General features: G+C 42.4%; 5 protein-coding genes across 12 annotated transcripts in view, besides 1 other annotated feature; 3 read left to right on the top strand and 2 right to left on the bottom strand.

Moving 5' to 3' along the window:
• The window catches only part of Mob2, a 39477-nt gene extending 25309 nt beyond the window's left edge, over positions 1-14168 (top strand). For 2 of the 5 annotated variants that reach the window (NM_140217.2, NM_168460.2), the window contains exons 2-4: positions 9583-9743; positions 11249-11345; positions 11412-12629. In NM_140217.2, coding sequence (NP_648474.1) covers positions 9583-9743; positions 11249-11345; positions 11412-12444 — 1291 coding nt within the window. In that variant the 3' untranslated portion in view covers positions 12445-12629. Of the gene's footprint in view, positions 1-2446; positions 2585-9108; positions 9471-9582; positions 9744-11248; positions 11346-11411 lie in introns of those variants that run through there. The other 3 variants (NM_168462.2, NM_001274784.1, NM_168461.2) reach the window with 3 other exon arrangements.
• A 43-nt stretch (positions 14169-14211) lies between these two features.
• On the top strand, positions 14212-18127 carry CG11714 (uncharacterized protein). Of its 3 annotated transcripts, NM_001316464.1 has the most exons (7): positions 14212-14367; positions 14419-16416; positions 16490-16631; positions 16713-16819; positions 16891-17367; positions 17431-17846; positions 17911-18127. In NM_001316464.1, the coding sequence occupies exons 1-2, from the start codon at positions 14357-14359 to the stop codon at positions 15557-15559; spliced, it is 1152 nt and encodes a 383-aa protein (NP_001303393.1). In that variant the 5' UTR covers positions 14212-14356; the 3' UTR covers positions 15560-16416; positions 16490-16631; positions 16713-16819; positions 16891-17367; positions 17431-17846; positions 17911-18127. The 3 variants fall into 3 exon arrangements, with proteins under 3 accessions (NP_001303393.1, NP_001261712.1, NP_001027123.1); NM_001274783.1 differs by lacking the exons at positions 16490-16631; positions 16713-16819; positions 16891-17367; positions 17431-17846; positions 17911-18127 and having other exon boundaries at positions 14455-15912; NM_001031952.4 differs by lacking the exons at positions 16490-16631; positions 16713-16819; positions 16891-17367; positions 17431-17846; positions 17911-18127 and having other exon boundaries at positions 14419-15912.
• Fuca (alpha-L-fucosidase) lies at positions 14212-18127 on the top strand. 2 transcript variants are annotated; one of them, NM_001316434.1, is made up of 7 exons: positions 14212-14367; positions 14419-16416; positions 16490-16631; positions 16713-16819; positions 16891-17367; positions 17431-17846; positions 17911-18127. In NM_001316434.1, the coding sequence occupies exons 2-7, from the start codon at positions 16179-16181 to the stop codon at positions 18013-18015; spliced, it is 1485 nt and encodes a 494-aa protein (NP_001303363.1). In that variant the 5' UTR covers positions 14212-14367; positions 14419-16178; the 3' UTR covers positions 18016-18127. The 2 variants fall into 2 exon arrangements, with proteins under 2 accessions (NP_001303363.1, NP_648472.1); NM_140215.3 differs by lacking the exon at positions 14212-14367 and having other exon boundaries at positions 16101-16416.
• On the bottom strand, positions 18021-23220 carry CG7512 (uncharacterized protein). The gene is made up of 6 exons (NM_001104115.4): positions 23050-23220; positions 21912-22084; positions 19522-19830; positions 19373-19451; positions 18549-19316; positions 18021-18478 (listed from the first exon to the last, which is right to left on the bottom strand). The coding sequence occupies exons 2-6, from the start codon at positions 22059-22061 to the stop codon at positions 18162-18164; spliced, it is 1623 nt and encodes a 540-aa protein (NP_001097585.3). The 5' UTR covers positions 22062-22084; positions 23050-23220; the 3' UTR covers positions 18021-18161.
• Positions 23221-23522: 302 nt separating this feature from the next.
• On the bottom strand, positions 23523-24704 carry Sgs3 (Salivary gland secretion 3). The gene is made up of 2 exons (NM_079300.3): positions 24663-24704; positions 23523-24589 (listed from the first exon to the last, which is right to left on the bottom strand). The coding sequence occupies exons 1-2, from the start codon at positions 24688-24690 to the stop codon at positions 23694-23696; spliced, it is 924 nt and encodes a 307-aa protein (NP_524024.1). The 5' UTR covers positions 24691-24704; the 3' UTR covers positions 23523-23693.
• Positions 24705-24866: 162 nt separating this feature from the next.
• Positions 24867-24888: part of a mobile genetic element that runs on past the window's edge.

Below are 24888 nucleotides of genomic sequence, written 5' to 3'. Positions count from 1 at the left end.
GCCAAAAATATTGCCAAGATCATTATGGATACATATATTAATAAGAAAGTAGTAGGAAAGAGGTCTAGATCTAGATAACTTGATTAAGCTAATAAGTATATCTAGGATCTTCCTACATACAATATATATGCCTTATATGAAATCCACCATATGTACGAAGTACTTTTCGTTTGCAACTCTTTACCAAACTGTGCGAATGTTTTTCGTATGCTGAATGGGTGCCGCATTGCCAAACGGGCAAAACGGTACTTTTCGATTTATTGGTGGGGCTTTTGTCTTGTGCCACAAAGAAAGAGATATGGTGATGGGGGCAGAGGAAACATGATTGGGATTCAGGCTCATTTCGGCAAAAGCTGATTCATATCGGCGCTTTTGGCCGTTTTCCCAAACTCAATCCACTGTCGTCGTATTCCCGCCTCAGTCATTCGTCCATGGGTGGATGGATACCGACATCCGCCATTGACAAAAAAAAAATAACGTTAATTAAAATGTATATATTTCCTAAGCTCTTTTTGCCATGTCCGTGTTGATGCACAGAGAGAAAATAGCAAGTAGTTATAAGAAGTGCAATTAGAACAAAAGTAATCATAACTTATCTTGAAATCATCTTAAAATCGGATATAAAAGCTAGTTTTTTTTATACAACATTGTTAATATAGTTAAGAACCGTTTTATTTGCTCAGTGCACTTATCTTTGTTAATAGGTACGACGGTAAAGTTTTGTCTTTGTGCTTGATTAATGCGTAATTTTGTATTGTTAATTGTGGCACACATTTAGTGGGTCGCTGGGGGGTAATGATTGTGGAGAAGGGAGGGGGGGTGGTGGCTTTGGAGCCGCTCCCACAGCTTGTCTACCGCGTAAATGGAGCGTGGCTCTGATAGATTAATGCGTTCGCCGTGAGCTGTTCTGTGCCACAGCTGCTCCATTGTCCGCCATCAGCACATCCATCCACATGCAAAATCAATAAAACCCCAAGCTCCACAATTCGCAGCACACAAATGCAGCTAATTTGCAATCCGTTGCTATTGTGCAGAAAACAATATAATTAAATTGGAATTTACTTCCCTGTGTTAGAGACTACAGACTAAAGCCATGTGGCTTTAAATAGACGCACAATGTATTTTAGTTTCAAATGCTTTTGAATTTCTTGCACTTTTGTAATGTAATTAATCATTTTACTTGTAGAAACAAAGAACTTTTAGCACAAAAGTACTAAAATTACTTAAGCATTCCTTTTGTAAAAGTTATAAACTTTTTAAATGTGCATCGCCTTATTCTGATATGTTTAAAAATAAAAAAGGCTTTAATTCGGTTGAATCATCCCATATTTACCAACACTTGAAAATATTTGTGTAACATTCATGTTGTTCAGTCATAATTGAATAAATTTCGAGTCATTTGGCCGTTTCTGATTCTTTTTATTAATTTATGGCTGCAATTTTGTGACACCTTCATCAAGAGAAGGGGGAGATGGGGAAGATGGAATGATCATCAGTTTGAGCAAGACTAATTGAAAGCCACAACGAGCAGGCTGAAAACAACACGGAACAAAATGAATATTAATTGTTTTAAATAATTTTGAACTTGGCAAAGGCAAACGAAAGCGCTGATGGGGCAAACAGGCAATTTGACGAGCGTTTCTCCCTCCCGCTCTCGCATCTATGTATCTCAACTTGATTTTTATTTCGCTGGCAAGCAGCTGTTTTATTGCTCAGTACAGCCCTTCAAATAAATTATTTTCAAAATATACGAATTGAGCTTTTTCAGATCCATAACGAATTATAAAATTGTATTCCTAATAAACATAAAAATAGTGATATATTTATTAAGTTTATATTATTTATTTTCTTACAATTTTAAGTTATAGATATAAAGCAATAATGCGCCCTGATGTAGGCTATGAATATTTAACTAATAAGCGTTTAATCTTGGTGATGCTGGGTTGCGTTAGCCAGGTACCACTATACCACATGCTTCGCCTGTTTCTGTCGCTTTTTCTGCACTCATCATCGACATCGCGATGGGACATTCGTCTGCGTCATTCGGTGCTGAAAAAAAAAATAGAAAGAGAAAGGGGCTGCGAAAAGAACCGAGAGACGCGTGTTTGTTTGCATAACAAAATTTATGGTGAGCTTCGTTATATTTTTGCGCAATATGCAATGTGCAATATGCGATAGGAAAGCTCAAATGCAAACTGCCGTTACCAATTTTCATTCAAAGTGCAGCGTTAGAACGAGATGTGACTACATATTAGATGGCGTGAGCGGGAGAGCGTTCGAACAGCTGATTTCCGTGGGGTTCTCTGCTCTCCCTCTCGCTCTCGTTCTCGCTTCTATTGGCAATGGCAATGGCTCGGGCCCTCTCTCTCCCGCGCACACAATCAAAGCGCGCTGCGCCGCGCCAAAGGTGCGCGTCGCGACAGACGGACAGTCTTCTGATTCCGCTGCCGAACGGCGGGCGCACGCACGCAGTTAAAAAAATAAATAAATAAAAAGAGGAAAACAACCAAAAATAAAACAATTTAAAATCGCCAAGTAATACACAGAAAAACAATCAGAGATCACTCGTTGCCTTCGGTTAACGGTACGCGGCGTCATAATCAACAAATGAAGCAAACTAACGAAAACAACTGAAATCCCCACAACTGGGTGAACTTCAAGTCAAAGCAAAACAAAATAAGAAAACACAGCGACAAATTCTTGATCATAGTGATCAGTTTTAAAAATGAACCAAAATGAACTTATTCATTTTCAATGGCTCAAATGAACGCTTGAAGGCTAACTCATGCAGTTCATTCTAAGCAATTAAGTTTTTTAAAGAAATTGTACTGATTGTAAAAATCCAAAGTAAATGTGATATAATATAGTGTGAAAGTAATGATTTAAACTGGTCCAGCTTGATCAGATTTGTTTTCTGTGCCTAAAAACGAACCACAACCGGCATCTGCGTCAGCTTTAACGCAAATGTGAACGTCAACGCCAGCTACAGCGTTCGCGTCACCCGATTGTTTCAATGGACTTGAAAAACGCGTTCGACACTCGATTAACCGGCCCCCGCCCGCGATTAACCTTCAAATTAGTTTGTCATTTGTCCAAGTCCGCCATCGAATGACGCCAAATTGTCTCTTTTTTTGAAGTTTCTTTTTTCTCTCTTTTTTGCCACTTCACTTTTGTGACAATTGCATAGTGGCACATATATGTATGTACATATGTATATGTCTTAAAAAGTATATCTTTAAAGCTAATTGGTTAATGTGTTGCTTCTGTAAACAATCTAAAAGCTTTCATCAAATCAAATAATCTTATCTTGAGTTGTGTTCCAAAAAGCTCTTGATTCACTGATTGATAGTTATAATTGGCACCAAAGTAAAATATTATTGATATGTTATAATATTTGATAAATTTATAAAAAGGAATGTACTGATTGGCTTGGAATTTTTTTCGTGTTTGTGGTCTTTGGCTCATATGACTCATCTGCTGATCTTAAATGTCTTAGTCATAATCCGTGAAACTGTAAGTTAATACACGAACGGAAATGAGCTCATGCTATGCTACTATGTGATAACACACAATGTATCCCCAAAATGAAAAACTGATAAGCTTCACTTATGTGCAATCATACATCGATTCGATTCCGATCGTTATCGATGGTTCAGTTCCAACAGGTTGGCTTGTCATTCACGGATTTCTTAATCGGCTTTACTACAATTTATTCCGTGCACTTTTTCCCGTTTTTCAATTTGGTGGTGCCTCATGCATTCGGTTGACTCACGAATTGACATCGATCAAAGGAGGGCAGGCACATCGCCAGTCTTTGTACTTGACTATGTGTGTCTATATGTACATATGTATGTATGTACATATGTCTGCCCAGCCCGCAATTGTGGTTAATTAAGCGCCCGATTTGCCATGATAATTTATACGCACTTGGGGAAACCTTTCGATATTCTATTAATTGACCAACTTTTGCTTTTACACTTCGCTGTTTGCAAAGGTGGGCTTGTGCCTGGGGCTCAGTGGATAATGATCATCCGTGCCAATCCAAATAAACAGTCCAGTTGCGGTGATTGCGTTGCGGGAATGATGTGAATCCAACTGGATAAATGCAACCGCTCGATCATATGACGTAATTCGCGCCCGGTTGAGTGGCCTCTAGTGCCGCCTTCGCTATTATGCATTCTGTATGAATATCTGGCGGGTGAACGGTTCCAACCGGTTTCCAGATGCAGATACACTTACAGATGCTATTGCATCTTTGAGAGATGGAAATGGCAAATTGGCGCTGAGATTGTCAATCTCGGATGCAGTGAAATCTGCCTATGGCAAATCTAGCTCTTGATTCAGAGAATAAATCAAAAGTATGTGTGGCTTTATCCGGATTAGACTCTTTGGATCTTCGAGTATCTATCTATACAAAAGCTAGATCCTTCCTAAGACTTAGCTTAGATCAGACTTGGGGATCAACAAACAAAAACAATATGCTGACTTGGTTAACTTATCTCAAACTCCAGTGTAATTTAACCCAGCTCCATTTGTGTCTTGGGGTCTAAAGAGTTGCTGGCCCACATTTGGCTTGTGCGGTGGTGTCTGGCCTTTATGTATGCCATTTACTTCAATAGCCACCCAGAGCTATCGTGTATCAATGAGACGTTTATGTGATGCCATTATTCTGTCACGTTTCCATGCTCATTTCGGCTGTTGATTTTTTCTTTCGGTTTCTGTATCTTGAACTGGGCCCTTTTTGCCGCGAGTGTTGAACACAAAGAGCCAGAGTCAGACCACAATAATATACATAGATACATATATTTTGTGGGAGACAGACACCAAGACGGAGCTAGTTAGAAAGGCTGTGGTTATGGCCAGACCATTACATCATCCCCATCATCATGTCATGATTGGGGTGACAGACAACAAAGTTGGTGGCCAATTCGGGCAGTGAAAGCTTCTTGAGGCAGCACAGAGAAACTTCTAGAATTTGTAAATATATTACTTTAATAAGAAGCCTGTATGTTAAAATAAAAGGTCAAACCACTTTCCTTATGGGGCGACTTATAATTCTCAACTGGTTCTAGCTTAATTTATTCTCGCAAATATTCATATTGACACAAGTATAGCTCTTAATATTTTACACATAAAAACATTGTAGTGTTTACGTTCTATGCAAATCAAAGGAAATGTATCTTTCTTTGAAGAACATATTCAAAGTGGTATAGCAAAGTGTCTAGTGGGGTAGTTGTTCTTCCTCGTTTTTCGCTGTATCTTATCAGTCGTTTGTTGTTCTGTTCTTGTTGTTTTTTTGTTTGGCTGTGTGCATTCTGGCTATTAACTTATCGTACGACTCGGCTATATCTCCGCCACACTGTGGTTGTTGTTATGGCAATTTCAACACCTTTGGACACTTACAACGACGTTACTTTCGACATCGTCAACAACAATAACCCGCTCTCACACCCACATGCAATCGTATATACAGATATGTATAGGCAGTTATATGGCTAAATACTTACACACAGTTGATAGCAGTTATGGAAAACCACTGTGCGGTGGGTGAAAGAGGCGGGGGAAAACTAGGGTCTTCGTCTTCCATTGTCTATTGTCGTGGATGTGCCTTTGTTTCTGGGGCGTAGTTTAGTCATTGTCTGATATTAAGCAATATTTCCAACTACATCTCCCGATGAGCTATAGCTCCATTTTCAATTCCATTTCGTTCGCTGTTCTTCTGCAATAATCAGCCCAGTTAGTACAACGAGCCATTTGCTCGATTTCATCATCATTATAATCAGCATAAAGAGCTATGTATTTCGTTATAGAAATGTTAGAATAAACAGAATTTGTTATGCCTACCATATGTGTGTCATACGGATAGAAATTTTGCAAAAATCCTGTCATGCTGAAATACTTTAATGTTTACATTTAATTTACTAGTTTATCAAAGGGAAATACTCATGCATATATGTATTTGCTTTTGAAATAATCATTTCATCTTATTTATTTAAAATTTAAAACTGCTCCTACTAAAAATGATTGTAAATCAAACTCACGCTTTTGCTAAGCTAACTAAAAATGTATGCTTAGCTAAGTAAATGCAGAGATAACCAACTAAAACTCGACTGCTTTTTTGTGTACAATTTTCGAGTGACTAGCGATTTTTAACTATGATATGCATTATGCATATGTATGTGTATAAAAAGCAGCACCTCACTTCACCTACCTATTTACAATTAGTATCTGGGGTGCGATGGGGCAACAGCAAAAGGCTTTTAATTGATAGATCAATATCACGATGATTGGTTTTGTGCGTAGCATATGGCGAGCGAGGCCTATCGCAATATTTTTCGGGGTAAATGGCACACGAGAGCGATGTCGGGAAAGCCCGTGAGCTTATCTAAAATGATGGAGTTGGTGGGGGCTAAATGGACATGTGTGTTCAGGGCCACTCTAATGGGGGAGGGGTTGGGAGGTGGTTCTCATATGGCCCAATTCCTAGTCCCTTCGCTTTGCCACCTCCCTGGGGTGTTGGGTGTGTTTTGGGGCCATATGCTTCGAATCGAAACAATAAGAAATATAACATTAGGTCAGGTTCTCGACCATGTATTGAATTCCCTTGGCTCTGGTCGCCTTCTCTTCTCCTTTGGCTAATTGTTTTTTTTGGCCAGTTCTGAATGTTTCAAACTATATTCGCTTTATCTACGACACAAGGTCAAAGCCACAGCTAAACCCACCCACATTTTGGGCACTCTTTCGTGCCAATACGAAAATGATGAGTTGGAATTTCAATTTTATTTATCACCAATTTTTTATGCACCCATTTTGGCCATACCATCCATCCATTTCGATTTTTTGTGGCTTTTAGTTTTAGGTTTTCGCTCGACTCGTAGCGATGGCACACGAAATGCGATATAAAATCCAAACGTGCGAATATATTTGCGGCCTATTCTGCGATATAGAAGCGAGGTGTTTATGTGATAAAAGAAAAATAGAAGATATTATACGGGAAACCCCATAAAACACACATTTAATACGACTTGTATGTGACGTTTCCGAGGAACTTCTTGTGAAATTGCAAGAAACCGAAAGAAGTCGACTTATCGCGCCACACAACACGTCACTTCGATTGGCCCCAGTGTGTAAATTGAGTGTGTGGGTTAATGGTTTGTTTGCCAGTAGTTCCCATTCGATCGGAGGTGCAATAAAGTTGTCGCACGAATCGGTAATCGACTAAGAGCTTTTCCAAGTGAGAACGTGTTTTACAGTTCACCATCTTGAAAAAAATGTGTCAAGGCGACTGACGGACGAAGGTACCTAAACTCAGGTTGAGAACTGGAAAGGGAAAGTTTACAAATCGAATAAAGTAGGATTAAACTGGATTTTATAATACACGGATGTACAAATGTACAAATCTTCACGTTTAAGTTAGTTCTTTTATATATATATATATAGAGTCCTAGAAATTCCCACTTTCTTTATCAAAATACTTCTACTTCTTCTTCATTTCAACAACTTCTAAAAATGTTATAAAATGTAATCAACAAATGTAACAAATTTAAAGAACTATTTTCCAATATTATCCAAAGAAAGTCCATTTAGTTTGCAAATGAGTTGGCGTGAGTCAAGGATTTGATTTGCACTCGAAACCAGTGCTCTGTGTCCTTGATTACAGGGTACGACGCGCCTTGAGTTCCGCCCAATCTTAGTGTGCCATCTAGTGTGCCAGACTGCATCCGGCCATTTAAATTGGAACCGGAGCGCACAATCCATTCACGTCGACCTTTCGTCGCCTCTGACCTGACACGCAAATTTTGTGCGACAAGAGCGAAGGTGGTGTTGGTGGCGGCGTCACACAGATCGATGTGCGATGTGGAGGTCCTTGGCATTATTTGGCACTTGATGGAATAACTATTAGTTAGAGTGCCACCGCTAATGCTAATGCTAATGCCCCAATCCCACCGTATGCCACTCCAACTGCCACTTAAATGCGGGCGGGTGGATTTGCATTATCTGAATGAAAAAAAAAAAAAAAATAACTGAACGGGAAAGTCGCTTGTCTGGTGGTTACCTGTGCGCCACGCCTCGCCGCCTCCCAGCAAATAATGGGGAACAAAAGCGCACATTTGTCTGATATTCAAATGTACACACGATGACTATATACTTCAATGAATGTGTACATACATATTATATATGTACGTACGTACCTACATATGTGTTTGGATTTCGAGTTTTATCAGCACGCTTCGCCGATATCGTGCGGGCACAACGGGCGGCGTTGGGTGGGTGGCATAATTATAATCAGAACTAAGTTTATTTGTTTAAATGCCTAAAGAGACGCATTTGCCACCGTCTCTCCGGTCGACTGATAAATGTTTATTAAACTCGGTTATGCCCATGAGCACGGCCACGCACTTTTTTCGAGCTCTTTGCATAAATATAAACAATATGGAGGCAAATATGAAAAGACTTGTTGATTCTTAGTTTTGATAAGCGTTATGCTTTTTATTCTTTTCTTTTGAGGGGTTTTTGAAACTAGCCAAAGGCACGTGATCTCAAAAGATACGATAAATACGATAAATTTGTTTTGTACACCAGCTAGTTCTTATGGTTGGTTGAAAGCGTACCTTGTTTTATCATTCAGAAAAATCAAATAAATTATTAAGAATGCATTCTGAGCGTAGTTGTTGCACTTGTTGTTGGGACAAAAGTTGATTTCATTTGCCTTCAACTATTTCAAGGCTTTTGAATATCAACCAATTCGTAAGTCTTGTTTAGATACCACCGAACTCTCAGTTTTCAAGGTGCGCAGGTCTTTCCTTCTTAAGATATAGTAATGTTGTAAGGGTTCCTAACTCTTTATCTATCAATGAAAAAGTTTGGTAGCTCATAGGATTGGGACTTGGTTCTCTGGGAGAGTCTTCTTGGTCTCTCTCTCTCCGATTTCCATCAAAATACCACGAGTTCTTTTTTCCGAAGCGTACTGAGCGTTATGCTTTTCAAGCGATAACATTTGAAGCTAGTCACTTGGGCGATACGGAGCTTTCCGTTTGGTTTGTTTCGAATCGGTTGGATTCGTTTTTCGGGCTAAATAAATGGTCTAATTTCCCTAACGGATCGCAGAAGGCAAGATGACCAAAGCAACGTAAATAATACCAAAAAATGAAAGAAACTCTAAGCTCAAAGGTGCCAACAAGAATAGGAGTAACGTTTGTGTCTGAATCGGATCCAAAGAAAAAGTTCAAAAGTTCGCCATCAACGTCGAGCTCAACAATATCAACGGCGACAATAACAAGCACAACAACAACAACAACAACAACCGCATCGCCCCCACCGCCCCAAACTTCGTATGTGATTAAATGTCTATTGAAGACCGCTCGTTTTATGTGGCAAGTGACGACAATACCCTCTAAAATCGGTGATACCATTGGTACCCTGTACCGTTATGCTCAGGATTCAGTTGATAGTTTTCTATGCGTAGCTGGGTGAGACTCCTAAACAGATCTATTTAACCATTCACACTTTGTATTTTCGATTATTTGCTAAACAACTCATCATTTAATTGTAATTCATCTTTCTTCTCTTGCATATTTACAGCAAGGCCCGTCGCAAGGAACGCGATGGCGATCAAAATTCAACAGACACCAAATTGTATTTGGAGGAAAGTGTCCTAGAACGTAAATTACCTGAAGCTGATCTCAAAGCCCTAGTGGATCTTCCAGCTGGTTTGGACTACAATGAATGGCTAGCGTCACACAGTAAGTTTCTAAAACTTGAATATATACATACATTACCACCCACAATTGGCTAATTGAACTTCACGTGATTCTCTGTGTTTTTCGGATTCCTTTCGAAATTGCCTTTATTATTATTTACTCACATCTGTCATTTGCCTCCATTGTTGGCAGCAGCTTTATCGTGTGATTTACAAATGAGTTTAACGAGCGTCGTCAGCTGCTGTTTGGCAAAAGTTTGATAGCCTAATCGCCAGTGGCTACGCTCGAGTACCCCGATTTACGAAACGCTGCCCACGGTGCACTATATGTATGTACATTATCGTCCAGCCAATGAACTTGAACAGAAGAATTCAGACTGAGCGATAGCATTATCTGTATGCAGTTTAAGAAGTGCAAGGGCACCCTGCAAAGTTTGAGATCAGGCAGTTTTCTTTGTATCCAAAAGTTTGCGATACTAGAAATCCAATTAAAAGGATATTTTCCTTTGTATTCATAGTGAAATTATTAAGTGTATACATACTCTTTTGCCTTGAGTTTCTTGTTTCGTGCTGAATAAAGCCACTCACTGCTTTAATTACATATCAATAAAACGTCTAATATCATCTTCGAAAGCCAATATACGGTGAGTCACATCTTAATTGGCTGGTTGCCCCACCGCCTGGAGGGATCTTTTTTGGTTACATCATGGGTGGAGAACAGAATCGATTTTGAGAAATTACATCATCTTGTAAATAATCTGTGTGCGCTGGGTGGCAGAATGCAAATTACACAGTTCTTTCTTAACTCAAATGAGGCAAATAATTGGCAATGTATCAGCAAATTGTAGCCACCAAAAGCAGCCGGAGGGCATCAGAAGCAATCCCTCAGACCTCCATTTGCTTCTCCCATGTCCACCAACGTTTTCATTATCATCCTCCTCTCGTTTTGGAAAAACAATCAAAGCCAAACTGTTTGTCGTGGGCGATGATCAGGGTCATTTCACGTCGCCCGATGGCGTCAGCTGCAAGTTCATATGCAAATTTAATATTTGAAATTGCTGACTCGAGAGGCACAGGCCCTCGACTCCTGCTCTGGTTATCTGGGACTGGGACTTGTTTGGGCTATAAGGAAAGCTAAAAGTTAAGCCATCGGTTTATTTTGCTCCAATTCTGCTGGCATTTCAAAATAATGCAGCTCTTCTTCCGCTGACGTAATGGGAACACTTGTGCAAATATTGGGTCGGCATTGACCTTACCCGGGTGGTTCCGCTCAATAAATATCGTCGTATGTCCACTGCTGTGCCTTATCACTGCAAACCAGACACTGAAAGAAACCAATAAAACCCGCAGCCGTCTCATTTCGATGATAAGATTGCTTCTGTTTTGAAGGTAATTTGTGCACCAGCTATTATTAACCGAAGAGTTGGCCATTATTTAGCAGGTTGTTGAACCATTATTTTTAAGACGAACCAACTTTCGCTATTGTCTTAGAAGCACATAAAGAAGTGCCTACTTCAATTCTAATCAATATTCGCTTCTTTTTTTTAGCCCTCGCTCTATTTGAGCACGTGAATTTGGTCTATGGAACTATTAGTGAATTTTGTACACAATCCGGTTGCGCTGACATGACCGGACCCGGCAACAGGTGAGTCCTAATCAGATTATTTTCTTCAATTTAATTTACTTACTAAGTGTTTCGTTTTTGCGGCAGAACGTACTTATGGTTCGACGAGAAGGGCAAGAAGACGCGCGTCGCAGCACCACAGTACATCGACTATGTGATGACGTTCACCCAGAAGACGGTCAGCGATGAGTCGATATTCCCAACCAAATACGCCAACGAGTTCCCCGGCTCGTTCGAGTCGATTGCGCGGAAGATACTACGCTTGCAATTTCATGTGATAGCGCATCTGTATGCGGCGCATTTCAGAGAAATCGCGCTGCTCGGCTTGCACACCCATCTAAATCTGACTTTCGCGCACCTCACCGCACTGCACCGGCGCTTCAATTTGATCGACGAGAAGGAGACGGACGTGCTGCGCGACCTTGAGGTGGCCCTGCGCCTCACCGACGATACCGGTGGATGCCAGGATGCTACCTCCACGACGTCGTCGGTCCATGACCACTCCCACTCCGGCGATCTCCAGCATCAGTCGCTGCAACAGCAGCAGCAACACCACAACAGCAGCAGCAACAGCACCTCCTCGGCGGAGGCGTTTCACGTCAATTCACAAAGCAACAATGGCAGCACATCCGCCTCGGCATCGGTATCCCTAATCGATGGCGATGCGGTGGCGCCGCCCATTTGCACGCAACCAGAGGCGGGTGCGGGCTGCAAGCCAGCGGGCAGCAGCGGATTGCTGGGCGGTATACTGGGCGACCTGACCAGCGGCGAATTTGGTGATACAACGCGCTACTGCACATCGGCAGTTCCTCAGGCGGCGGCAGCAGCGGGTGCGGGTGTGGGTGGTACAGCGATCGGTGCCACGGATGCTGCCGCATTGAACAACGGCGCTGGCGCACTACATTTAAACTTTAGCAACAATAATAACAATAATCATAATCTGAATCACCATCACCACCATCATCACCACCACGGCCACCATGGCCATCATCATGCGGCACAGCAGCAGCAGCAGCACAGTGGACTCATACAGTGCAATGCGGCGGGCGGCGGAGGGAATGCAACAGGGGTAGCCACGGGCGGAGCAACTGCAGCAGCGTCCTCGACCACCACGGCATAGTGGGGCAAAAGCTAAGAAGAGAGCAGCAGCAGCAGCAGCAGCAACAGCAACAACAAAAAACATTAGAAATACTAGATTTACGCAAAAATGTTATTTAATGTTACTTCTATGATCCTAAAGTTGAAAATATTGTAAAAATAATAAAAAAAAAGAGAAAACATTAAAATGCATAAACAGCTAATTGCAAACAACAAGCAGGCATTACATAAATGACACACAGCTACTAAGTTATTGAAAAGCTAATCGAAGTTGGCATCGTAGTTCCGTAAAGTTGATTTAGATATGTACTTATTGTATAGAACGACAGAGATGAGCTGCAAGCATAGAGTTTAGAGTTGTCGCGTGCTTATGCTTTACACGTATTTTAACCTTTCTCTTCTGCAACAAATAAAATGTCCTGACTGAAGCCAGAGTGCAAATGCAAAGTCAACGCCTTCAAGGCAATCATAATAAAGAGTTTTGAACTGCTACAAAAGTTGAGAAAAGATCACTTGAAAAAAAAATTATACAGCAACAGAATGCTTTCATTTCAACATGGTTTTCTTTAAATGATTTTTCAAGCCAAACTTCTTACATTACTTACCTCACGAAATATGTTGAATAAACCTAACTTATACTATTGTAATTACTTCTAAACGTAGCATTTTCCAGCGATTAGATGTACCTAACTACCATACCCTTTCAGCAAGGACTTTAATTTTCGTATTTAGTTCCAATTAGGCGTTTTAGTAGGCATTCAGTTAGTTGATCGCTGTTTAAGGAAATGTAACTACAATATTTTGTAATATATTTTGTTGTAATTCGAATCTAAGCAGAGTCACATTTTAAAATAGAGCGTCGAGTACTGGTTCAATTGTTCAGGAATATAGACACACATATTCTACTAGGCGGTGAAACGCGTTTTAAAATAGCTAACTCACCCGTATTTTACATGCAGTGTACTTGGCACAGCCAGCCTGAAAGTATGCACCGAAAAGTTAACTACACAAACTGCAGAATGGCGCCTACCGGTATGCACCAAATATGTCACAACTTACGTACCACACACTTCACACACCAACACAACCACAAATCGCACCGAATAATCTCCGAAAAGTATACAGCGGAAATCACAATCCACACGTTGTTAATGTATGGCAATTTTAAACCAAGTTTGCAATGATTGGAAACATTTAATAATAAATACGTAGGGAGATAACCAGATTTATGCTTCGGATTTCTAAACAATTAAACAGAAGGGACTTGTATGTTGTGCTGTAATTGTGTTGTGTTTATATACCCATAGCAAGAACCAATGGCAATGAAGGAAAGAAACTTACTTTAGAAACAGAAGCGTTCGACTTAGAATATTAGAAGCCAATTTTTGTGCATTACAATGGTTCACCTGTCCCGATGTAGATAATTGCAACTTGATCCACTCCAGTTTCACTGAACTGCTGTCCAGGCCTAAGCTACAAAAACTATACTCTTAACGACACACACTTTCAATCTGTTGAACTTTGAATGCGATGCAATGAACTCGAAACAAAACAAAACAAAACAAACACACATGGGAAATGATACATGTATTTATATGTAGGTATGTGAGTTATTAATAGAATACAGGTGGAAATGGAATTAAATGCAAAGACAAACCTTTTAAGTCAGCAAAAAAAAAAACAAATAAAAGCAAACATGGCAAAAGCATGAGAGAAGATAATAAAATAAACTGTTATGTTCAATTGAGATGTGATGTTTTATTATTATTGGTCAAGTGGCAGTATTACTCGTAGTATCAATTTTCCTAGAGTCTTAAATCAAACAACAGATATTCAGTTAGCACTCCTATTTCGACACTTCTACAGAAAGACTTTCCTATCAGCTAAATTTTCTGTTCGAAATCGTCGGGAAAAACTGGATCGCCTTGCGTAAGATGAGTATCTGGTAAGAGGTTAAGCTCAGGAAGATATATAATACTGTATTATTAAATCGTAGGCCCATTCGAACACTACCAAATTCCAAAATGCGTAGTTGCATGATGGAGCTCGGTCGCACCAATCGCCACACGGATTGCACATTTATAATTGAGGATGAGAGCGGTGGCAGTCAATCGTTTCCCTGCCACAAATTGCTATTCAGCTGCGCCTCCGATGTGTTCGATCGCATGCTCTATGGCGACTACATTGAGTCTACTAGCGGAGTTGTCAGACTAAATGATGTACAACCGGATATATTTGAGAAATTCCGAGACTATGTCTACGGCTATGAGTGCGATAAACTGCAGAAGTACGACTTTGATACTCTGATTCGCCTCTGTGAGTTTGCTAACAAATATCTGGTGCAATCTCTCGAAGAGGACTGTGTAAAGGATTTGCTGATACGCAAGAACACTTTTGACATGGGAGAGTTACTTCGTCTATTCCAGTGTGCGCATCGCATGAATCGCAAGTCGTTAATAAATCAGATAGCCTGGGAGCTAAAGTGCACCTTCAAGAGCACCTTGGACCACTCTGGCGTATACGAATTCAATTGCGAGGTATTTAAACACTATATCGAAGTGATTGCTAGCAAAATATCGGAGGCAGATCGTTTCCGTCTGCTGGAAATGTATCTAAAATATAATGGTATCGAGGAATTGGAAAGCGCGGGGCAAGTGGATAGCCAGGATGCAACTGAAGCCAACACCACCACCATCACCACCACCAACGAAGTGGAAAATCAAGAATCGGAACTTCCGTCCACTAGCTGCGTTCCGCTCAAAACTGAATGCAGTTTTGCCGTTCCAAATAAGAAGGCAAGTTTTGTCAGCGATCTACTTGCACTGATTGATTTTGGCAAACTTTCGCCCAAGGAATTCTACGATGGACCCGGCAAATCCAATTTCCTTAGCCTGGCTGAGAAGTACGAGCATATGTATCAAATCGCCAAGAACTGCGTTACGGCCAAAGATGAACTGCAGCTGAAGATGGCATTGACCACGGAACAGAAGCCCCCCCTACCTTCCGAATCCCGACGCATAGTTCATATGGGAGGAAGCTTAATGCGCGACGAACCAACGGCTTCTTCGGTTACCTCGCATTACCTTTCCCGACCCATCCGTCGATATCGCGCCTGGTCAGCACACAGTGACGTCTAATCTCGAGATATATATATATATACATTTGTACCAACTCCGAGATATACTCAGTAAGATTTTGAAGCTTCGCTTTAGCTGTGGACTGTTAGGACCTACAATTAACTGAATTAAAACTGTAAATTCATTTACAAAGCACGCAATTTTTCTAAAAATGCCATATGTGTGGAATACACGATGCAACGAGAAATTCAAGTGCTATTAGCAAAAGCAGAAATTATCTGTACATAGCTTTAAAATGAATACCCATATCTAAGCATATCTTTTGTGAATACAAGTCTCTAATTCACAAATTATTTACCTACAAAACGTGTTAACATATTAGTAATGCTGATAAACAAATCGACAGAGAGCAGAAATTTAGCTTCTTATCACCAAACTTATTGTTCTGTTCAAATAAATAATACAAATGATCTCGATTTGTTTTTCTGTGTACCTCCGATGTATTCCTCTGTGAAAGTGATTGTATCTCACACTCACAAAGGCAAATTCACATTGTTGGATGCCGGCAATCTCAGAGATTCGTTCTCCGCTCAAAACAATTCTCAGTTGAGTTTCAATCACGAAGCGAGGCGGTCGCATCACAGTCAGCCAAAAATCAAATTGCCGGCTAATTGAGGAAATGGCAATCTCCGCTTGGATGCCGCTTCTGGTGGCGCTGATCGTCGTGTGGATTTCGGCAGCGGAGGTCGACGCACAGGTGCCGGGACCACGGACTCGATACCAACCCAACTGGGCCAGTTTGGACCAGAGACCATTGCCCCAATGGTACGACGATGCCAAGGTGGGCATCTTTCTGCACTACGGCGTTTACTCGGTGCCCAGTTTTGGTTCCGAGTGGTTCTGGACCAACTGGAAAAGTATGAATGTTTGATTAGCAATCCGAAATAAAATACGTACTCCAAATTTATTGTAATATAATTTCTCTTTCAGATCTTCGCAATCCAGAGTACGTCCAATTCATGCAGCGTAATTACAAGCCCGACTTCACTTATCAGGAATTTGCCAGTCAATTCACAGCGGAGCTATTCAATGCCACCAAGTGGGCGTTACTTTTCAAAGATAGCGGAGCCAGGTACTCACACATATATACATATATATATATAGTGCTATCTGTATAATTCCTTCGATCATTAATCCTCATCACAATCTTTAGATATGTTGTGCTCACCAGCAAACATCACGATGGCTTCACGCTGTGGCCCTCGAAGAATAGCTACGGATGGAATTCCATGGATGTGGGACCCAAACGAGATATAGTCAGTAAGTGAGTCTGATCGTAGGTAATCCCATATATAAAAACATGTATACATTCTTATTTTCTATTCTCTTAGAGGAACTGGCTGCCGCAATTCGAAAGGAGTCCGATCTTCGTTTTGGACTCTATTATTCTCTATTCGAATGGTTCAACCCACTGTGGACCGATGACAAATTGCATCTGTTAATGCAACAGCACTTTGTGGAGCGAAAGGTGCGGCCGGAGCAAATGGAACTGGTGCAGCAGTATCTGCCGGAGATCATCTGGTCCGATGGCGATTGGGAGGCTCCAGCGAAATACTGGCGCTCCGAGGAGTTCATCGCCTGGCTATATAATGATAGTCCTGTAAGGGATACGGTGGTGACCAACGATCGCTGGGGCTTCGGCACTGCGTGTATGCATGGTGACTTCTACAATTGTGCCGATCGCTTCAATCCCGGTGTTCTGCAAGCTCACAAGTGGGAAAATGCCTTCACCCTGGATCGCACCAGCTGGGGTCAGCGATTCGATGTCTCTTTGTCCGATTTTATGACCTCCAAGGAAGTCATTAAAGGTGTGTGCCTATAATACAACATAGTATTTAACATATACTACTTTCTATAAAATTTTTTTTTAGAGATTATCACCACTGTGAGCTGTAATGGCAATGTGCTGATCAATGTTGGACCAACCAAGTTTGGTACCATACTGCCCATTTTCGAGGAGCGTCTAAGGGACATGGGTCGCTGGCTGAAGTTCAATGGCGAGGGTATTTACGGCAGTGTACCCTGGATTTATCAGAATGATACCATCAATGGAAATGTTTGGTATACGCGGCAAAAGGAGGCATCCAATGGAAAAATCACCATATACGCATTTGTGCTGGAGTATCCGTACGACACCAATGAACTGGATATCTATCCGCTTGGCAAGGATATCAATATATTCCGAAATGTAATGCTGACTGGAATCGATATGGGCACCGGTGGAGATATTCTGAATGAGCAAAGCACTGAGGTTGTCATGTTGGGCATGGAGGATACCAAAATTAAGGTACGTAACGAAAGTCACTAAGTAATAGATGCCACATAACTTTTTCCTTTGCATCCTTCTTTAGTGGAATGCTGATCATAACCGGCTACACATCGTGTTTCCACCTAAAAATCACATCGATAAAAGAGGTCTTGACTATGCCTGGACTTTTAAAATAACTATAACGTAGTCATAGCCATTTTATAATTATTTTTTTATATATATTTTAATATTAACCAGAAATAGTTACTTTCGCTTCGTTTTATACGAAATACAACATGATCAACTCATAGCATTAGTTTAGTTCCTTGAGTCTAGATGTGTTTCTTAGATATTCTAGGGTGTGGTATCCGCCTCCTGTTTGGGAAAGCCTGTCCGGTGTTTGTGGGCTGCCAGTTGTGCTCGTGAAAGGACTCCGCCGTCGCAGGTGACGCAATGGTAGTGGGTGTGCCGTTGGGCGTAGGAGCAGCCGGGAGAATCGCACTGCTCGTTTCCGCCCACCTTGCGGAAGCCAGCATTCCGCACATAGTCCTGGCGAAGATGCAATCTTCGATGGGCCACCACCTTGTTCGAATCCGTGCACACATAATCACACTTGCGGCAGTGAAAGTGCGAAGTTTTCCGCGAGGATGCCGTTACCGCCTCTGTGGGATCTGAAAAATAGGAGGATTTTAGCCGCACTCAAAATGGAAGGAATTCTCTACTTATGCTGTAATGACTTACCTATCCTGCTTAGGTGATTCGTCTCCGTGGCTGCACCACTTGCAGTGGCATAACCGCAGCTGGCCACTCCGCATTGCATGTTGGCTCGGAATTGGCGAAAATCATCACCCATCAACGTGTCCATTCGCTCATGACGCGCCGTATGTTGCACAAAGCGGGTCTTGTCGCAGAAACTATAGTGGCAATCTCGCCGGTTGCAGTGGAAGTGCGACTGGTGATTCCGGTAGCCACATCTCTCGAATCCACAGTCCTCGTTGAAGCGGAATTTTAGATAGCCACTCGGAATGTCGTGATCCCGGTTACGTTTCGCCGCAGTCCTTTGACCGGAGTTGATTGTTGTGGCTGCCACTGCACTTGCCGTTGCACTTGCGGCTGCATTGAGCAGCATTAGCTTCTGTTGAGCGGCATTCTCAAGCAAAATGCGCATGTCCAGAAGAGGCCCTGAAACTCCAGGACCTGCTGCTGAACCCGGTAATGCCAACGGTTGACTGGCTGCCGCCAGAAAGCTGGGCAACAGCACCTGTCGCTGGTACAAATCGATCAGCTGCTTAAACTGCAACAGATTCATATTCAGAGCTGGTCCCACTACCGCCGGTGTGGCAGTGGCTTCCGGCAGAGATGGTCGCATGCTCAGATCCTCCGGCTGGTCCACCTCCAAGTCGTTCGACTCCTGGCGACTATTGTATCTCGAACTAACCACTTCCGGCGTTTCCCCTTGGGCAGCTGAATTCGCATTCTCCGGATAAAAAGTTCCCGCCGCTCGAACAACTATATTGAATACTCAGTTAAGATTCGTACATATATCTCAAACTAGTTCAGCTTACCTGAAACTTTATCCAAAATTGTGCTTGATAAATTCGTCGACGAGTTTGTTTCTAAAGGCTCTGAGGGCTGTAAGGTGGGCTGTAACAATATAAAACATAATATAATTTTAAATGCCAAATATATAATTCTTGAATGGAGTATTTATTACCTGGGCTAAAGACTCATGGCGGCTACTCCGAGACTCTGTCTCACTTCTCGCTCCAAAGTGGGTTGGCTGATTGACAATTCTCTTGCTAGGCTGCTCCAAAGACGATGTTGGGGCCCAAACACGACCCCGTTTCCGGTAGCGACTAGGTGTGAGATCAGTTGCTGATCCATCGTGATCCGCTAGAGACAAACGATCCTCTGCAGTGGCCACCGTTGACGATGAGCCACCGGGAAGACGTGCTCCTGGGCCGGAATATTCGCTTCTCTCCAGCTTAAAGCTGGTGAAGATGGCCTGCGGCGAGTGCTGGGCCTATTTTGGAAGCATAAAAATTGAAAAAAAGCGTTTCTGAATTTGTTGACAATCGAAATCGGTGTCCAATATTCCACGCAGCAATGTGGGCGCCTTTCATGGAATTAAATTACTTTTGGCATGGCAGGGCCGTACTTGCCGCCGTTGTCATTGTCATAGTTTTCGGATTTAACATTTTGGATTTATGACAAACAATCGGCCGCAACCAGTTTATTACTCGTATTTCCGAAATTACTGTTAATGTTTGTCGTTGGCCCAAAATGTCACTATTTAAATTTTGTTCACGCATCAAATCAATAATAAAATTGAACAAAAAAAAAAGAGAGAAAGAACGAGTGAAGTGAAAAAGCCAAAAGCAAAAACAATGGAGAAACCATTAAAAATTTTAAATACAAGTGCAGAGCTCATGGATACCCTAAAGCAATCCATAAATAGGCTTACAAAAATGGTAAACAAATATTTTCGGTGAATATGGAAAATAAAAAAAAAAATTATAATATAAATGGGTGATATAAAAAGCACATAAGTAGAATTTAAGCCTATATAAAACAATGAAATCTTATGTACGATTTACACAAATTTCAACTCTTGAAGAATTCAAATATTGTAGTTTCACTGGCGACAGTGTATTTGGCACTCTCATATTTGCCCATAACAATAATTACACCGAAAATATTGAAAGACAATGAATCGAGTTTGCCTGATAAGTTGTGGCTCACACACATAAGCACACACACCTTATTCGATTAAATGCGATACAAGTGTGTATTATTATTATTATTATTACTGCTATTGTTAGTGCCGTGTATCTTTCCTTTCCATCGGCATTGGGGATTATCGAAGGGGTTACAAGGGATTCAAGTGGGTGGCGGTGCGAGAGGAGATCCACCCAATGCACCACCTTGATTCCTGACTTCGATTTGGGTCACCTTAGCCCCCCTTTTAGTCCCAGACTTGGCACGGCTTACTTCCCAAAAGAATGCCACAAATGGCAATCGACAAAATATTTATTCAAATTTGCCTTTTTATTCACACAGAAAGTACACTGAGAAACTGGGTAGTTGTGTTCATATTTAAGTGCACATTTTTCTTGCAATAGATCTAAAGGGTATTAAGAATAAAATATTTGAATGACTGTGTTTTGAAGACCATAAGTTTGTGATGACTTCAAAACTTCTTGGGCTCTAAAAATTGGGGCCTCTAAAAATCTGGTTGCTCTTAACGCTTTTTCCGTAATTAATCCACATTTCTTTCAGTGTACTGTCCATGTTCATTGTGCTCACCAAGGAGAGTGACGCGTGGGCTGGGTAATCGTAAGCACACAAGTGCGATGTGGTGCGTGTGCATGAGCTTGGCTCGAAAAAATGTAGAAATTATGAAAATGACAGTTAAAAGCACATAACGCTCGTCGCCTGGACAGAGGGGGGGGGAGTGGGTGGCCAAAAGGGGGAGGAATCGGGGAGGGGGCAGGTGGGACAGGTGGTGGTGTAGTGCCAAGAGAAGTGCCGTCGACGTCGCTAGACGGGCAGCAAGTGAAATAAATGCGGAAACACTCGTTGTCAATATTAATATGACGAATATGGCAAAAACCAAATCCGAAAACTCAATTCAACGCACAGCACACAAAATGCCACATTAGGCAGACACAACACCCCCCCCCCCCACCCCTTTTTGACGGGTACTAAGGGGTTGGGGCAGGGCTCTGAATGGCTGACGTTGCACACAAATAGGCGCAAATTCCTAATTACAATCGAACCTCGATCGGATCGCAGACAGACCGAAAAGGAACCAAGCAACTGGGTCGAATCAGACCTCGAATATTTTCACGAGAACCTCGTAAATAAATGGGAAAATGGCGGCAATATTCCAGGAATAGGAACCTTTTAATGATTATATAAACCGTATATGTATCATCAGTATTCTTCATGTAAAGCATTCAAGCATAAAGTGATGATAATATTTTTGTTTAAATAAAAGACTTAACATTCCATATGAAGCAACAAAAGTTCTAAAGCCAAAAGAAACTGCAATGTTTTCAAAACTTTTGAAATGCATCCTAACATATTTCGAAAAATACTCACGCTCTTGTAGACCTCCACAAAGCGATTCTTTGGCGGACGCCCCCGTTTCCGATTGAAGAAGCCATCGATGGAGGTGATCTGGGTGGGCTGGCCGTGATCACTTGGACTGGTGGACTCCATCTCCGCGACGACACTGCTGCTGGACTCCATGCCGTGGTCTACCTCTAAGACAGCTGGAAAAGGAGAAGAGGTAAGCTCGCAAGTTGATACCAATGGAAATGCCCGCGACTCGTGACTCATTCATCCTACTGCCACTCAGCAAAAATCGAAGCGATTTGCCAGAAAAAGGGGCCTTTGACCACCTTGAAAGGTTAACACCCGATCGGAGGTCAGGTTTCGGCGCCAGGCCCTTAGCAATTGCACTTGTCTGATTCTATTCCACTTTGGCCACAGCGGCGGATACATTCATTCCATGAATTTTGTCAATTTGGCTTTAATTTTTTCGATTTCTTATTTGAGCAGCAAAGTATTTAGTTTTTCAAGTGTATCTCGTGGCGAAAAGACAACCAAGTGTCGACTTCGCTGGAACACTTTGCATACATGTGCTGCATATGATTCGATAGGGATCGATATTTTGCATGCGAGCATGCGGGTGGCACTGTCAATTCCCCGAGAGATTCCAACTGGATTAGTGGCGAAATCTGTGGCAACTCCGCTTACCCAAGGGGCATATAAGTGGATCGATCCCCCGTGCCAGGCAAACAAGTACAATGCTTCGTTGTGGTTGTTGTCAAAGGGTTTGCCTGAATGGGGGGGGTCCCACCAATTAAGAGGACCTGAAGTTCCTTAGCCGCCGACGATTGTCTGCCGGCGATTAGTGCACCTGGAAACTAAATGCCTTGCCCAACTCCGCGATAGACATCTACATGAGAGAGCGTTTTTAGTCATTTAGCATCCATATCCATATTATTCAATTCAATTCGATTGCACTCACTGCTCACTGCCAAGGAGCCCAAAACAAAAGAGCCGATTCTTGAGATTGCACCAGCCATTAAGCCAGCAATTGACAATTTGAAGGCAAGCAGATTTATCTCGACATCAGGTACACACACACACACACGCACACACAAGCGCACAGATACTCGGTAAAGTTATAGCCATTATAGTAGATTCCCGCTGTTTATATGGCATCACCCACCAATTATAAATCGCACATAGCGGACGTTTGTTTTATATCCTGTAAATATGTTCACGTCTTTAGTTGCACTTATTTGTCACTTATGTTGGGTCGAAGAAAACGCCGCCGGTTCAACATATGTAGGTATTTCAATTGATATCCAACGAAACGCGTCCACCAGCGACAAGCAACGGCACTCGAGTGGCGATCGGATCGTAAAAGCCGCCGATTCGAGTCGGGCCCAAACCGAAGTTCGAACCCGAGCCAACAGTAGTTAGCTGAGACAAGTTGACCAAGTCATAAGAGCTCGGATAGTTAAGACTTCGCATAGAACTAGGAGCCAAAGCCAACGCATTGGTAAAAGTAACAGATACATTCGAAAAAGTCGATCAAATGATGGCCAAACTTAATTTAGAACCAACATTTTCGAAAACCCAACAGATAAATAATAATTTGTCATAAATAATACAAGTAAAATAATAATAAATGCTTTTAAAATTTATGCAGTCTAACTAATTTTATTAATTCTTACACGTAAAATCAATTGATGATAACAAAAACAAAGCGTAGTCAAAGTCCTGGCCGAGCTCCCCCACAGAATATATTTCGCAGGGGTGCAGTCACATCGATCAGTACGGGAGTGGATTAGACGCTCCTTCGACGCTTCACAGCAACCATTGCGGTTCACCGCAGACGCATTGACGGATCTTGCGCTCCAGATTGCGGAGTACGCCGTTAAGATCCTGGCACAGTGCATCCCTCTTAGCACATCCATTGCATGGCTCTCCTCCAGGACCGCAGCTCTTGCAACCGCACGGCTTAGGTGTGGTGGGCTTAGTGGTGGTGGGCTTCGTGGTGGTGGGCTTCGTGGTGGTGGGCTTAGTGGTGGTGGGCTTCGTGGTGGTGGGCTTAGTGGTGGTGGGCTTCGTGGTGGTGGGCTTAGTGGTGGTGGGCTTCGTGGTGGTGGGCTTAGTGGTGGTGGGCTTCGTGGTGGTGGGCTTCGTGGTGGTGGGCTTAGTGGTGGTGGGCTTCGTGGTGGTGGGCTTAGTGGTGGTGGGCTTCGTGGTGGTGGGCTTGGTGGTGGTGGGCTTCGTGGTGGTGGGCTTAGTGGTGGTGGGCTTCGTGGTGGTGGGCTTCGTGGTGGTGGGCTTAGTGGTGGTGGGTGTTGTGCACGGAAGTTGCGTGGTAGTTTGCTTAGTGGTGGTGGGTGTTGTGCACGGAAGTTGCGTGGTAGTTTGCTTAGTGGTGGTGGGCTTAGTGGTGGTGGCCTTAGTGGTGGTGGCTTTAGTGGTGGTGGGCTTCGTGGTGGTGGCCTTAGTGGTGGTGGGTGTTGTGCACGGAAGTTGCGTGGTAGTTTGCTTAGGTGTGGTGGGCTTAGATGTCGTGCATGGAGGTTGCGTGGTAGATTGTTGTGTGGGTGGCGCACAAGTAGTTGTGGTTGTTGTTGTCGTAGTTGTGCACGGAGGTTGCGTGGTACGTGGCGCACAAGTAGTTGTAGTTGTGGGGCATCCACAATCGCAACAGTTGGCAACATTAGCGGAGCCAATAAGCAGGATGCTCGCTGTGGAGAAGGCAAACGGATGAATATATCAGTGGCTCAAATACCGAAAACAAGAGCATTCGGTGAAACCTACCTAGGGCGGTAGCAATGGTCAGCTTCATGTTTTTTACTTAATTCTCCACAAACTGATACTTTTCTTGCGGATACCTCACCTTTTTATAGGTACGCTTTCACTGAAACTGCAATTCTAAAAATGGAGTCAGTATTTCGATTATGCAAACACAAGCCTTCTCCCCTTTGTTTGATACTTTTGGGTCGACTCGATCGCCTGGACTTTATTTTAAAACAAGAGAGAACGC

Source organism: Drosophila melanogaster, chromosome 3L, assembly GCF_000001215.4.
Source record: "Drosophila melanogaster chromosome 3L".
NCBI lineage: Eukaryota > Metazoa > Arthropoda > Insecta > Diptera > Drosophilidae > Drosophila > Drosophila melanogaster.
This window is presented reverse-complemented; position numbering and strand designations above follow the sequence as displayed.

Bases quoted from the DNA above. Each gene is read 5' to 3' on its own strand.
- Sgs3 (NM_079300.3), bottom strand. From the start codon at position 24,690: ATGAAGCTGACCATTGCTACCGCCCTAG. The intron at 24,590-24,662 runs GTAGGTTTCACC...CCTTCTCCACAG, and splicing joins GACCATTGCTACCGCCCTAG to CGAGCATCCTGCTTATTGGC.
- CG7512 (NM_001104115.4), bottom strand. From the start codon at position 22,061: ATGGAGTCCAGCAGCAGTGTCGTCGCGGAGATGGAGTCCACCAGTCCA. The intron at 19,831-21,911 runs GTGAGTATTTTT...CTTCCAAAATAG, and splicing joins TTGTGGAGGTCTACAAGAGC to GCCCAGCACTCGCCGCAGGC. The intron at 19,317-19,372 runs GTAAGCTGAACT...TATTCAATATAG, and splicing joins AATTTTGGATAAAGTTTCAG to TTGTTCGAGCGGCGGGAACT.